General features: G+C 49.7%; 1 protein-coding gene across 1 annotated transcript in view; it reads right to left on the bottom strand.

The window, feature by feature from the left end:
* The window catches only part of SVOP (SV2 related protein), a 78,642-nt gene that overhangs the window by 42,126 nt on the left and 20,112 nt on the right, over window positions 1-16,404 (bottom strand). The window contains exons 3-5 of the mRNA XM_025933597.2: window positions 11,947-12,032; window positions 10,553-10,651; window positions 5,473-5,544 (exon numbers count right to left, since the gene is read on the bottom strand). Coding sequence (XP_025789382.2) covers window positions 5,473-5,544; window positions 10,553-10,651; window positions 11,947-12,032 — 257 coding nt within the window. The remainder of the gene's footprint in view (window positions 1-5,472; window positions 5,545-10,552; window positions 10,652-11,946; window positions 12,033-16,404) is intronic.

A 16,404-nucleotide genomic window follows, 5' to 3' on the forward strand; every position in this document is an offset into this window, starting at 1 on the left:
GGGTAGGCCATACTCGGTTCATGGCTCACGGGTTTACAACCTGCAGCCTGCAAAGGCTTCAAGCTGTTGCTCCAAGGCTTAGGGTCTTACTGCCACTCGGGTTCTGGGTCTGCAACCGCCAAAAGGAGCATGCTGATGTCATTGTCATGAGCACTGCTCAGCCTCGGAAGACCGTCTACTCGGCCCCCGGTGGTGTTCTCCAGTCATGTACAGGGACGGGGAAAACAGTCACGGGGCAAAGGGGCCTGGGGGTCCTCAAAATATGGGGATGAGAGGCCTGTTGCCTGCCTGTCACCCTCCTTCCCCCCTTTACCTATAAATGACATAGAGGGCATGGACCTACAGCCTTTGAATTTTTTTTTTTTCATTTTAGTTGAGAGAGAGAGAGAGTGAGCGCCAGCGGGGGAGGGGGGAGAGAGAGGGAGAGAGGGAGAGAGGGAGAGAGAGAGAGAGAGAGAGAGAGAGAGAGAGAGAGTCCTAAGTGGGCTCCACTCTGAGTGTGGAGCCTGCCCGACACGGGGCTCGATCCCACGTCCCCGGAATCATGACCTGAGCCGAAATCAAGAGTCAGATGCTCAAGCGACTGAGCCACCCAGGCTGGATCTGTAGACTTTGAACCAGAGAGTGACCTGATCATATTCTAAACCGTGTTTTCTTTGAGTCACAGCCGATAATAGTTACCAGGGATCACGGGCTAACCATGTGTTAGTAGACACCATTCTAAGCGCATTACATACATTTCTTACATAACCCTCCCCGCAATCCTCTGAACTCCTCCTCTTGTCAACCCTATTTTACGGAAGGGGAAAATGGGGAAACTGAGGCTCCGAGAAGTGAAAAAGCCTGCCTACGCCTCCCTCGCTTGACAGAGGGGGTGAAGCACGGGACCAGGAACCTGGGTGTGTATCTTCATCCCCGCGAGGCCACACGCCTGCAGCTGCCCTTCCTTTCTGCGGCTGCCACAGGCCCGCAGGGTGTAGAAACTTCTGTAGGAATCAAAGTGGCCCACTGAGTCCGAACCCCTTATGTGATTCCCCTGCAAAGTCATGGAGCAGACGCCCTCCCAGAAGCCTCCCAGCTGGGCGGAGGCAGATCAAGGAGCTAGGAGGAGATTCTTGGCGCTTGCTAAAGCTCGCCAGCTGCCCGGCTCACCCTCGGTTTCTGGAGGAGTTCTACAGAGGCTTTATAATTAGAACCTGATCCGTCCTCCCTGCGGTTGGGCCAGAATTCCATGCAGGGAGGAGGAGGCCCTGCAGTCTGGGGGCGCTTTCTCTCCTCTCCGGTCGTGCCAGCTTTGCGTGGACCACTCTACCCAAGCTTCATCTCTCTGGAACGGATGAGTGTCCAACTGGTCAACTGAATCCCGGGGGATGACTCAGTTATGTCTCCCAGCAGCCAAGGATGTGGACTCTGGAGCCAGACACACCTGCATTTTTAACACCGGCACTGCCATTTATCGGCACCCTGAACTTGGCAAATGATGGGAACTCTGCCGGACGTTTACGAGTTGCTTCCTCTGTGCCAAGAGCTCTCGGTGCAAGGGCCCATTTACTCCTAGAACACCCCTGGGGAAGAGAGGCTATTTTTATCCCATGAAGAGAGGAGGAAACTGAGGCACGGGGAGGCTGAGTCACTTGCTCAGGGTCACGCAGCAGCCTGTCTGCGGAGGAGCCGGCCGGGATTGGAATCTTAGCAGTCAGATCTCAGAGCCCGTGCTCTCACAGGGATGTCACCTTAGCATTTCACGTGTCCCAGTGAGCACTGGAGGTAAACAGGAAATTAGGGCGGAGCAGTCCCAGGCTATGCAGTAAGTCGGTGAAGAATGAATTCTTCACGACACGTGCATTCTCTCTGGGCGCCTGGTTTCTCAGCCCTGGCACCCTTCCCATTCTGGACTTGGCAATTCGTCATGGTGTGGACTGTCCTGTGCACTTTGGGGTATCGAGCAGGATCTCTGACCTCTACTCACTAGATGCCAGGAGCACCCCTCCCCTGACTTGTGATAGCTACAAACGTCTCCAGACCTTGCTGAGGGTCCCCTGGGAGGAAGGGGGAGACAAAACCTGCCCACCCCCTCCCCCGTTGAGAACTACTGTTCTAGAAGTTGCCAAAATGTGTTCAGGACTCACAAGATTCAGTAAATGGCATTACTGAAAACCCACCTGTGAATCTTTTAAAATTAAAAAAAAAAATTTTTTTTAAATTTTCTTTTCTTTAATGTTTATTTTTGAGAGAGAGAGAGAGCGTCAGAGCAAGCATGAGCAGGGGAGGGGCAGAGAGAGAGGGAGACACAGAATCCGAAGCAGGCTCCAGGCTCCGAGCTGTCAGCACAGAGCCCGATGTGGGGCTCGAACTCACAAACTGTGAGGTCGTGACCTGAGCCGAAGTCCAATGCTTAACCAACTGAGCCACCCAGGTGTCCCTACAAATCTCTTTAAAATATAAGCCATAGTTTTCTCCTCTGAGACCAATCAGAAAAATGAAGACATCTACGTCCTATAGGGCTACCTCCTGGGAACACCGTAGGCACGACTGACATTAATGACAGAGTGAACACCCTCTTCCCGGGGATCACAAGCTAATGACCTTTGTGGACTTTCCATAAAGAAAGAACACTCATCAGTAAAGTCACTTGCTGGTCTGGAGAGGATGAGAGAGAAGCAGAAAGTGGCAACAAGGAGATTTGATTTTCATCCATCCTGTTCAGCCACTCGCGAAGTATTGACGAGGAGTGGTTGCTATAAGGCCCTGCCAAATGCCAGCCCACCCCAGTGAGCAAAGCAGGCACAGCCACCTCCCTCAAGGGGTATACTGCACTCACTGATCCATCCTCCTGTCCTGTGCCCCTGGCAGACATCACTAATCGATCACAGCACCGTCCCACTGAGCCTTCTGACTCCTCAAATCCATGCGTCTGGCATCCCCTACTGAGCGATTAGAACAGACACAAGGGACGACAAACCCATTTGCCCTTCAGTTTGGGGAATTCTGTAAATGGTAGCTATCACTATCAGTTATTATTGAATCCAATCTCCTCTGACATAAAGAAACTGAGGCCCCAAGAAGGGCGGGATAACTTGAGTCACCCCGGGGGCAGACCCAGGCCCCAGATTCAGGTATTTTCACTTCTTTCCCCTTGTACCCCTCATGGCTTCGTGATTCAGCAACTGAGTAATAGAATTTGGGGCAGAGGAAAGTTCCTTGTTATGGGTTCCTGCATTTTTTGTGCATATGCCTGTTGGCCTCGGGGGCAAGTAAATAAAAACTGTTCTTTAGCCAGAGACAGTGGGACAGGTCGTCCACCCCGTGCCCAGTCTGCGCAGGAAGAAGCCACGTGAAGACTTTAGAAGAGCTTTTTCCTTCGATTATTTGAAAAGTGCGAGGGCCAATGTTAGGTGCAGCCTCAGCCACACATTTACAACTCCTTTAACTGCTGCAATTCTGCCCAAGAAATGGCTCTGTTTTATTTTAAGGGGTGCTCCTTCTGTCCGTCCTCCCTCCCTTCCTTCCTCCTTCCCTCCATCTTTCCCTTCCTCCGCCCCCACCCCCACCCCAGCTCTGGTCTGTTCTATCTTCCAGCCAGAAAATCCTTAAAGCAATGACTTACACCCTCCAGAAAAAGGAAGCGGGTGGGAGGGTGTGTATGGGGCAGAGTTTAGGGAGCCACTTCCTGGAGACCAGAGTAATCCAGCTTCTGTCCTCTTTCGGAGGCTGGAGAGGTCATCCCCACTGACCTCCCCGGTCTCTAAAACCAACCAAGAGTCCCCGAGCTACAATGGCCACTGTTGGTGTACCAGCCTGGCTGCCTCTGGTCCTGCCCCAGCCACTTCTTGGTGGTTTTATTAGTCAACATCTCCCAGGTGCCTGCTGGCCCACATGTTTCCGGCCCGGCCACAGTGGGAGGGGCTGCAGCCGGACTGCACTGTTCACCCACTCATTCATTCATTCATTCATTCACTCACTCATCGAGGCAACATTTATTGATTGAGCACCTACACATTCAAGCCGCTGGCATCACAGTTAAGGGAAGAGTCTAGACTCAGGAAGAGTAAGACCCGGCCCTGTGACACACAAACTAAGTGGCCTTGGGCAAACTGCCCATGCTCCGTGCCTCGGTTTCCCCTTCTGTAAAATCAGAACAATAATAGCACCAAGCACGTATCATGGTTGGTATAGGGCCTGCCATACAAGCAGTTTTCTTTGCAGCTCATGGCATGCGGGTTACAGTGGGCCCTGCCTATTACCTACTCGGCATCCACATCTCCCTTCTTCCTTCCTAACAGAATTCTAAGCTGGTTTAGAGAGTCTAAACTAGTCTAAGCCAATAGTTCTCAGAGTACGGGCCCCAGATAAGCCGTGGCAACAGCATCACCTGGGAATTTGTCAGAGATGCTATCACTGCGATGCCAGCTGACATGTGTCCTGTGTCGCTGATGTGCCTGGCGTTCTACAAAGCCACTCATACTCAGGATCTCAATTAACCCTCCAATGTAGACGCTGTTATTTTTTCTTTACATGTTTGAGGAGATCGATGCTCAGAGAGGTCAATCGCTTGCCTGAGGTCACACAGCCAGGAGTGGCAGGGGACTAAACCCAGGGACTAAACCCAGGTCCACCTGATTCCAGAGCCCAAGCACGTAACCACTATACCACCCTGCCTCTGAGGAACCTGCAGGTTGAAGAGGACGATAAAGCAGTCAGGGGGTGCGATCACCCAGGATTGCACAACAGCAGGGGCGGCTTTTCCCGAGCAAGGCACTTAACCAAGTAAAGCCTGCCTGGATCTACACAGATCTTTTCTCCCATCAGGCCTAAGTTCGCATGCACACACTGAAGGTATCAAAGAACCCAAGCGAAGCCCCGCAAAACACGAGCAGCGTAAAATACAAAGGGGACCACGAAGTGACAAATAAGACAGTTAAGAGCTCATGGCAATGCCAGACCTGTAAGTTCCCTTCTTGCTTCTTGCTTGCAAATCCATTTCATGTCGTGCCTTAGGCTGGGCCTCCCCAGCAGCAGACCCTGACACAAGAATTCTAGTTTATTTGGGTGGTGATCCCGGGAGGGGTGGGGCAGGCAGACAATTCAGGGTACCTTCATGAGCAGGTTCCCACGGTGGGCCCCAGAGCTCAGTCCTGCTGGGATTGACAGATGAGTCACTTGAGGGCAAGAAAGTTGAGGTCTTCATCTACCAGCCCTTGCCTGCCCCCAGCCTGGTGTAAGGGAATGGGGGGGGGGGGTGCCAAGGGGACCGGAGAGGGCACCCAAAGCATCTTCTGCGTTCTGAAACGTGCACGCTCGGGCCCCACTAGGAATGTGGGATTTCAATGGCCTCAGAGCCATGTCTTCTCATTGCATTTCAACAGAGCTAATCGGGCCTCCCAAACGCTAAGCAGAGCGCTGGCTTGACACCTGTCAGCGTCACCATGGAGATTAACCCGGAGGACATGCGCTTAGCAGAGGTCGCCTTACTGTTTTCCGGCCGTACTGGTCTGAGATGTTTCCCCAGAGGGTGGAACTGGACATCATGCCCACAAAGACTACCTGTGGATGGAAAGACAGCTTCTGTTAAACACCGACACGGAGCATCACAGAGAAAGGGAACAACGGATTGAACCTGTGACATCACATCCCAGTAATACTAATGAGCCAACATCGGCTGAGAGCCTGTTAAGGTGCGAACGGTATTCTACGCGCTCATGTGACCCTTTAAGCCTGACAACAATCCTGTGGGGTGGATGATACCATGAGCCCCATTGTACAGAGGAGAAAACCGAGACTCAGAGAGGGCAGGTCCCTTGGCCAGGGTCACCCATGTGTAGACGGGACAGGCTGGAATCAGGCAGTATAGCTGTAGAGCTAGCTAGCATCGTACCAACTTCTCACCGCATCAAAGAAATGTGTCACCCCGTTGCTGAGAAAATATCAAAGGTAGGGGCACCTGGGTGGCTCAGTCGGTTAAGCATCTGACTTCAGCTCAGGTCATGATCTCCCGGTTTGTGAGTTTGAGCCCCACGTCAGGATCTCTGCTGTCAGCACAGAGCCTGCTTGGGATCCTGTGTCCTCCTCTCTCTCTCTCTCTCCCCACCCGCCCCTCCCCCCCCCACTGGCTCTCTCTCTCTCTCTCTCTCTCTCTCTCTCTCTCTCTCTCTCTCAAAATAAATACATTTTAAAAAGTTAAGAAAAAAGAAAATATCAAGGGTTTGGAGGATATGAAAAACAGAAGACAGGAGGTTGGAATGAGATCTGTAGGCTATTCGCAAGAGGAACCTTCACCAAGTGCTCACTGGTGTGCCGGGCAAAGTCATTGTTACATTGTTTATTGTTGAACAGAGCTGATGAGGTTTGAATGATCGTGCCCATTTTATAGACGGGGAGCCTGAGACTCGGAGGGTTAAGAAACCTGCTCAGTATCCCAGGGAGGAGAGGGGAGAGCCAGGTCCTAAACCCTAAACTCTCATGCCTCGTCCCCACCAAGAGTGGGACAGCACACTAACCTCTTTATACTGACGTCTTACCTAATGTTCGCGGCAGCCTACGAGGTGGGTGCCGATATCTTCCCCATTTTGCAGACAAGGTAACTGAGGCCCAAAGGGGTGAGGGCACTGTTCAGTGCTGTCTGACCCAAAAGCCACTCCTTCAGGCATGTCCTCGGGCAGCGGGCTGCAAACAGGGGCTACGCAGAGGCAGGCACTCCAAGGGAGGAGCGGACACGGCTACTTTTACTTAAAAAAAAATTTTTTTTAAGTTTTATTTCTTTATTTGGAGAGAGACAGAGACAATGCAAGCAGGGGAGGGGCAGAGAGACAGAGAGAGAGAGAGAATATCCCAAGCTGACTCTGAGCTGCCAGTGGAGAGCCAAACGTGGGGCTCGAACCCACGGACCGTGAGATGGTGACCTGAGCTGAAACCTAGAGTCAGATGCTCAACCGACTGAGCCACCCAGGCGCCCTGCCGTGGCTACTTTATTTATTTATTTTTTTAATTTTCTAAAATATTTATTTATTTTTGAGAGAGAGAGAGAGAGAGAGAGACAGAGAATGAGCAGGGGAGGGGCAGGGAGAGAGGGAGGCACAGGATCCGAAGCAGGCTCCGGGCTCCGAGCTGTCAGCACAGAGCCCGATGGGGGGCTCGAACTCACAAACCACAAGATCATGACGTGAGCCACAGCAGGATGCTCAACTGACTGAGCCACCCAGGCGCCCCGCCCCCTGCCATGGCTACTTTAAAGAAAATATCTTCCAGGTCCTCAGCTTCCATACACACTCTTTCCTGAGAACAGGCTAGGGCGCTCGCCTGTTCCCTGCCTCACCTCCGTTTCTCAAGCACCCCCCTTCCCGCTTCTCGCTGCCCCAGCCTCTGCGGTTCCCCTCACAGCGCAGGGCTCTGAGGTTAAACCCCCCGGGGACACCTCAAAAGGGACACCGATGACACAGTTACAAATGCTCTTGCAAGTCATTCAGTTTCCAATTCCTTTTTATTATTTTTAACCAAATTGAAAGAGAGCCTAATCAAGCTGTCAGCAAATTAGATCACTAAAAATAATCTTTGACGAGCGATTGCTGTGTGCTCGTCAGCATGTAGCTCGGAAGTTGTTGAAAAAACCAGGTGGCATTAGTTTATGGATTATTCCACAAGGCCTTCAGCCGCCCCCCCCCTCAATTTTTATATGCAAACAAAGCTCTTCATATTTGCATCCATTCAGTAAAAGTGGAAAACGGGAACGAAACTGTTGCCAAGCCCTGTCTCATTTTAGCAGAAAGTAATCACCCAAGAATACGTGACATAATTGGGGAGATACTGCGTACCCCTCATTAAGAGGTACATTCCGGAGAAAAAAACCCACTTGCGTTTAATAATATTTATCAGCATTAATTCCTTCTTGTTTTGATCTGTTGCACGTTACTAAAAATTATCACGATAACTCAGTGCAGGAGAAAAATGTCAATACTTAGAACCTTATGAGCTCAGAAAAATTAAAAACAATAATTTAAAATTTATAGATTTTGTCCCAGAAAATTCTGACAGGTGATAAATGATACGCTTTCGAGCAAAGCAAAACACGGCTACGAGAAAACAGGGAGAAATGGAAGGGAAATGCCAGCTCGAGAAGCAAACAAGGCAATGCAGAATCTCCAAATACTTCTTTTTTTTAACATTTATTTATTCTTGAGAGAGAGAGAGACAGAGCACGAGAGGGAGAGGGGCAGAGAGAGAGGGAGACACAGAATCTGAAGCAGGCTCCAGGCTCTGAGCTGTCAGCACAGAGCCCAACGCAGGGCTCGAACCCATGGACCAGAGATCACGACCTGAGCCGAAGTCGGACGCTCAACCGACTGAGCCACCCAGGCGCCCCTCCAAATGCTTCTGAAGGCCTTATTCATGTTATTTTAAAACATGGTGTGGTGGGTATCAGATAACTACTTCAATTCCATTGGACACATTTGAAAAAGTGATTTGAAATTTTATTTAGTTTTATATTTCCAATACACCAGAAATCATAGCATCTGCAACCTACAATTCAAAAACATTTCATGTCAAAAAAAAAAGTAAAAAAATCAAAAATCAAAAAACAGGTGGAACACGTGGGTGGCTCAGTACTTTAAGTGCTGACTCTTGATTTTGGCTGAGGTCATGATCTCATGGTTTGTGAGACTGAGCTCTGTTGACAGCTCAGGGCCAGCTTGGGAGTCTCTCCCTGCCCCTCCCCCACTTGCACTCACTCTCTAAATAAATAAAACGTTTTTTAAAAAGTAAAAAAAAAAAAAAAAAAAAAGTAGGGGTGCCTGGGTGGCTCAGTCGGGTTGAGCGTCCAACTCTTGGTTTCAGCTCACGTTCTGATCTCGTGGCTTCCTGAGTTTGAGCCCCAGGTCAGGCTCTGTGCCGACAGCTCAGAGCCTGCTTGGGATTCTGTCTCCCGCTCTCTCTGCCCCTCCCCAACGTGTGCTGTCTCTCAGGAGAAATAAATAACTTTGAAAAGAAGTAAAAAGAAAAAGAAAATAAAGACACCGAATGTCAATTTTAAAACCTAGAAAAGTCCCGGGACCGGCCTAGTTTTTAGAAGAATCTCTTCTAAACGACCGAGAGCAAAAAACGTTTGACGACTGCTGTCTTGGGGTGAACCGCTCCCTTAATGATGTGCAATCCTTGTGCCCCAGAAGAATTAAGCATCCCCTCCCCCACATTTCCCCCAGTTTTTCTCCCCCAAGGGAGCGCTCTTGGCCCAGCAGAGCCTCTTATGGGCTGTGGGAGCTTGGGCAGGTCACCACGCCTCTCTGAGCCTTAGTTTCCGTATCTGTGAACCAGGAGTGAGAAGAGCACCTCTTTCACAGGGTTGAGAAGGTTAAAAAGATAACGCGTGTCAAACCCTCAGCACGGAGTCTGGCGCATAATGAGAGCTCGGTAAGGGGTGATTGTTACGGAACCCAATGACAAAAGACGAGAAAGGCTCCCCACTGCAAACACACAGACCTGCGGGTATGCTTGAGGGGGGAATCAGTGAAAATCAGGAAGGTGAGAAAGAAGTCTCAATTATTCATCCCCTACCGTGTGGTAGGCACTGTACACATTTTGGCAGGAAATTTGGCTGTTGGCAGGAGAACAGGCATTATCACCTCCGTTTTGCAGGTGATGAAATAGAGCCGGAAAGTGCCTCACTCAAGGTCACACGTCTAGGTGACTAAACCGCAAAACACAGGAGTTTCACAAACTCCTCCCACAAGGCTGTACAACTTTACTGCTGGTATCGGACCAGTCCCGGTTGCTGAAGGCACTCAGGCCATTCCAGAACAGTTGTAGCATTCTTGGGGGTGCTCCTAGCTAGCAATTACTGTACTTTGCCAGTGGCTAGGCTGTGTGACCTTTCGTGAGTCACTTAACCTCTCTGTGCCTCATTTTCCTCAGCTAACAATAGTACCTGCCTCCTAGGGTTGTGAGGATTAAAGAGTACAATACATAGTATGCATGGATTGCATACAATATATGTAAAGCCCTTTGCACAGCAAGAGCTTAATAAATATTAGCTCTTGTGCCATTATTATCCTCTTATCCAGCCTGGCCGTTCCCCTCCCTTGTAGAGGGGCTGCTGCTGAGCTCCCCTGACAAATACGGAGGGTTTTCCCTCACTCTCCTTCAAGCCTCCATTCCAGGGAGCAACGCTCCCTACCATTTACGGAACACCTACTATGTGTCAGGCACTGTGTCCTTTCAATGTTCAGATCTCCCTGGTCGTGGGAGGAACCGGCATCTCCTTTTTGCCGGGGGGCTTAAAAGGTTTATGCCCCGGTCGGTGGGTTCCAGCTTCCCAGCCACTGAGCAGAATGTCTGGGACCTCACGTCCTGGGACTCCTGGGGGGAGCAGTATTTGCCACAAACCTGCCACCGATGTTTGAGGTGCACAGAGGAGTTAGGGAAGCTGGGATCACGTGGTTTCCAACCCGGGTTTTATTTTTTTTCCTGCTCAGCCTGAGCCTTTCACCCCACAAAGCACCCCAGGGGGTGTCCTGAAGGCCACAGGAGACCCGTGGGAGGAGGGGGTGGGGGGGGTGCCTACCGAGGTCAGCAACGCAACCTGCCAGCTGGGGAGTCTCCACTCGCAGTGCAGCTGGGGAGCCAGGATACTCAGGATCATCATTTCCATGGCGTCGGCCATCTGCAGGGAGGAAGCAATCACGGTGAGGCCAGCCCGGGTCTGCCCGGCGCCGGGGGCGGGGCGGCTGCGCCCTCACCAAGTCCATGACCCCTAGGAGAGCACGTAGAAAACCCCTCTTCCACTGGCGGCTGCTGAGCGCCCTACCACGCACCAAAACACACTGCAGACTCCGGTAGTTAAAAGAGAATGTTACCGTGTGGGAATTGACAAAGGGGCGTGTAACATTCTCTCTGCGTATTTCTGTGTTGAAGAAACAGAGGCACCCCTCCCCCCCCAAACGAAGTGGCGAAATGTTATTATGCTTCTAAAATCCCATAAAAACTTTTTCGTAGAGGCAGACAGACCATGATCTTTTTTCGTTGGCTCAGTTAAAGACTAGCTTGGCTTTGGTTTATAGGTCATTGTTCATGCAGAATTGTCAGTTCCGTTAACAAGTATGACCTTCTAATAATTAACACATACTAGGAAGCTCCAGTGATCACACACCATGGTACCTTTATGAGACTAGACAGAAATGAGAGTTCAGAAGCAGCCCCGTGTAGCCACGGGAATGTGATGGATAATATGGAAGGCTTTTCAAATTAGGAGGGAGGAATGAGGTGGGGAAATTAGAGATCCATTTGAAAAAATAGGTCATGCAGCATTCACAAAAATCCATTTCCGCTGTGTTAAGGGTCTAGCTGCAGGGGCACCTGGGTGGCTCGGTCGGTGAAGCGTCTGACTTCGGCTCAGGTCATGAACTCACAGTTTGTGGGTTTGAGCCCCACGTCTGGCCCTGTGCTGACAGCTCAGAGCCTGGAGCCTTCTTTGGCTTCTGTGTCTCCCCCTCTCTCTGTCCCTCCCCCATCGCACTCTGTCTCTCCCTCAAAAATAAACATTAAAAAAAAAAGGTCTAGCTGCGCTGTGCTAGAGGAAGATTAGGGGATTTTTAACAAGGGACCATGAGCCTCTCGAAGCAGAAAGCACATTTTTATTTGTGTGTTTACCTAGGGTGAGCTCCACAGATGACACCGTAATCTTATAGCAACCCCGAGCCCCAAAGGGTTGAGAACCACTTTTTAGCCAGAAGCTTCAAAGCCACCTTGAGGGCCATCGCCAACCACACCCAAACTACCCCCAAGGGCAGATCTTCAGATCACCAGGGTCATGCAACACAAACTTTTATTGATTCAAGCAAAGGCTTCAGGTGGAGACAACTATGTCCTTCTGTACAGCCCCTAGAACCCACTTGAGCATCCCGGGGCGGGGGGGTCTTGGAGACTGAAGGTGAGGTCACCACGCCCACAAATACTTGCCCAGGCCAAGCCCGTGAGCACCGACAGCTTCCATTGAAATTTTCCAAACCCAATGGCTTCTACCGCGTCTTCCACCATGAAAGTATCTGGAAAAGGAGAAAAGGGGAGGGGACGAAGGAATGAGTGTACCCTGCAGTTGTCCTCGTGTGGGGGTGTCTGGGAAGGGGGAGGGTCCACAGCCAAGCTTAGTAAAGGCAGCACATACTACTTCTAGAAACATCATCCTGGAAAAACATTCCAGCCAATATGAAGAGCTATCTGGCCACAAAGCCCACACAGCATGGTTTGTAAAAGGGAAAACTGGAAAACCCAGAATGTCTACCAACAGGGGTTGGTTAAATAAACTATTATGTAGATCATGATTGTATATACATTTGTATATATTGACATTATGACATATGACCTGCCTGTTAAAAAGAATGTGCATATGCACACAACATATTGTTAATTTTTTTTTAAATAAAGCAAAACAGGGGCGCCTGGGTGGCTCAGGCAGTGAAGTGTCCAACTCTTGGTTTTGGCTCAGGTCATGGTCTCACAGTTCATGGCTCAAGCTCCCCCCCTTCCCCCCGTAGGGCTTTGTGCTGACAGCACGGAGCCTGCTTGGGATTCTCTCTCTCCCTCTCTCTGTCCTGCCCCCACTTGCACATGCCTTCTCTCTCTCTCTCTCTTTCAAAATAAATAAATAAACTTAAAAAAACCCAAAGTAAAATGGAAAACATGTTTAGTGTGATTCTCTTCTTGGAATCACATGCCTGTGTGCATGTGTATGCATTTGAATGTAGGTATGTGTATATGCGTGGAATACATACAAAACTTTACATTATGGTTTCATTCTTGTTGTCTTTGGAGAGAGGAAGGGAGAAATCCTCTGAGATTTTAGGCTTTTTTTTTTTCCACAACGTATTGCTTCCAGAGTCAGGAAAGACTTTTCGAAAGCAGAATGCCGCTGCACTCAGGTGGAACGGTGTCGGCATTATATCCTTAAGTGAAAAAGGTAACTGGAGATAGGTGTGCACCCTTAAGGGCTGTGGTTGTGATAAAATTAGGTATGTGTGTGTGTGCTCTCCAAGAGCAGTAAGATTGAGTGTCCACAAACTGTTCACAGTCATCTTTGTAACTTTCCAACTTTGTGCCTTTCTAGAATGTGGAAAATGCTCTCAAAGCAGCATATGTTATTTGTGTGCTCAGAAAAAAATAGGATATAATCGATCAGCTCGTGTTTTTGAAAAATATGGAAAGACTAAATACAACATAGTTGGCTGGACTGAGCCCTGCAACAGCACGGCTGGAAAAACTGGGGAAATCTGAATCAAAAGTCTGGGGTTTAGGCTCGGTTGGTTGGGCATCCGACTCAATGGTTTCGTCTCAGGTCATGATCCCACGGTTCGTGAGTTCGAGCCCTGCGTTGGGCTCTGCACTGGCAGCGCGGAGTCTGCTTGGAATTATCTCTCTCCTTCTCTCTCTGTCCCTCCCCTGTTCTGGCAAGCCTGAGCATGCTGCTCTCTCTCTCTCTCTTAAAAAATAAATTTAAAAACTTAAAAAAAAGTCTGGGATTTAGTGAATAGTATTGCATCAGTGTTCGTTTCTTCGTTCTGACAAATGCACTGTAGCCCGGTAAGATGTTAATGTCAAGGGAAGCTGCAGGAAGGGTCTGAGGGAGCTCTCTGAACTGCGCTTGCAACTTCTCTGTGAATCTAAAGTGATTTCCAAAACATGTTAATTGCAAACTAAAAATACTAAAGGAGCACACTGGGTGGCCCTTCTGTGGGCTGCCTCTGAGGATCTCATCAGCCCCTGCTGGGATTGTCATGTTTTTCGAGTTTCGGTCATGGGCCTCTTACATCAATCACAATTTTCTCCAGAAGTGTGAGCTGGTGTCTATCACACCAGCAGGATCGAGTTTCCTCCAGCAAAAAAATACAGAGGAGAAAGCAGAGTAAGTCCTACAGCAGCGTCAGTAGTAAGAACAGTAATAACAGAATAATGGTGCATGTTTCATGGCTCACCATGGGCCAGGCACTGCATGAAGACCTTGACGTTCACTGTCTCCTTTCATCCCCGTCTCACCCATTAGCTCAGACCCAGTCCCAGCTCCGTTTTGCAGAGGAGGACAAGGACTTGCCCAGTGGCACGCAACTGCCACACTGTAGATCCTGGAGCTGAGTCGGATCAGCCTGGGAGTAAAGCCACTGCTCCCAACCGTTGCCTGCCCCCTCCCCAGCCATTGCCTCCTTAGATCTGCCAACAACAGGCCTTGGGTTTGAGCCACGAACCCTCTCTCATGTTGGGAATCTCGGGCCTTCCAGGAATGCATGGGATGTTCTCATCCACCAGCATTGTGTGTGAGGGGAGACCAGGTGCCACAGCATCGCCTCGGGTGTCTCTTGTTTGACTAGCTCTACTCAGAGGAGCACAGGATCATGGGTACGAAGGTGGGCTCTGAGAATTGCCTGGCTGTCATTCCAGCTTTGCTCATTTTGGGGTGTGTGACCCTGGGCAAGGTACTTACAGCGCCTGGCCCAGAGTAATCCTCAGCCAATGTCCACTGCTCCTGTCACTATGGTCACCGTCACCACCACCACCATCAACATCACCATTGCCATCATCATCGTCGTCATCACCACCAGCTCACCATCATCATTACACTATGATTACCACCATCACCACCATCTTCACCACCACCACCACCACCACCATCACCACCGTCACCACCATCACCATCATCACCACCATCATTACACTATCATCACCATCACCACCACCATCATCACCACCATCACCACTTTCATCATCACTACCATCAGCATCATCACCATCATTGCCACCATCACCATCACCACCACCACCACAACCATCATCACCACCATCTCACCATCATCATTATGCTATCATCAACACCACCACCACCATTATCTTTGACACCACTAATATCATTATCATCACCACCACCACCATCATCACTATCATCATCACCATCATCACCATCACCATCCTCCTCATCACCACCGCCACCATCACATCATCAGCACCATCACCAGTATCACCATCACCATAATCACCATCATCGTCATCATCTTCATCACCACTGCCACCGTTACTGCCAGCACCACCATCATCATCATCACCACCACCACCACCATCATCATCCTCGTCATCACTAACACCATAATCCTCACTATCACCGTCACCACCACATCATCACCATCACTGTCATCACCACCATCATCACCATCACTACTACCATTGTCACCATCCTCTTCATCACCACCGCCATCACTGTTGTCACCATCACCATCATTTGCCATCATCACTATCATCCTCCTCCTCCTCACCATCATCATCACCGTCACCTCACCACTATCATTACACTATCATCACTATCACCACCAACATTGTCACCATCATCACCATTACCACCATCACCAACATCATCACCACCATCATCACCACCATCATCACCATCATCATCAACATCATCACCATCATCACCAACATCATCACCACCATCACCACCATCATCACCACCATCACCATCACCACCATCACCACCATCACCACCAACATCATCACCACCATCACCATCATCACCACCATCATCACCATCATCACCACCATCACCATCACCATCACCACCATCACCACCATCATCACCACCATCATCACCATCATTACCACCATCATCACCATCCTCTTCATCACCACCACCATCACCGTTGTCACCATCACCATCATTTGCCATCATCACTATCATCCTCCTCCTCCTCACCATCATCATCCTCTTCCTACCGTTATCATCCTCCTCTTCACCATCATCATCACCATCACTTCACCACCATCATTACACTATCATCACTATCACCACCAACATTGTCACCATCATCACCACCATCACCAACATCACCAACATCATCACCACCATCATCACCACCATCATCACCATCATCATCAACATCACCACCATCATCACCATCATCATCAACATCATCACCATCATCACCAACATCATCACCACTATCACCAACATCATCACCACCATCACCACCATCACCATCACCATCATCACCACCATCATCACCATCATCACCACCATCACCACCATCCTCTTCATCACCACCACCATCACTGTTGTCACCATCACCATCATTTGCCATCATCACTATCATCCTCCTCCTCCTCACCATCATCATCCTGTTCCTACCGTTATCATCCTCCTCCTCACCATCATCATCATCGTCACCTCACCACCATCATTACACTATCATCACTATCACCATCATCACCATTACCACCATCACCAACATCATCGCCACCATCGTCACCATCATCACCACCATCACTACCATCATCACCACCATCACTACCATCATCACCACTATCACCATCACCACCATCACCACCATCACCACCAACATCATCACCACCATCATCACCATCATTACCACCATCATCACCATC

Source organism: Puma concolor, chromosome D3 (assembly GCF_028749965.1).
Source record: "Puma concolor isolate L17-30 chromosome D3, mPumCon1.1.hap2, whole genome shotgun sequence".
Classification (NCBI taxonomy): Eukaryota; Metazoa; Chordata; class Mammalia; order Carnivora; family Felidae; genus Puma; species Puma concolor.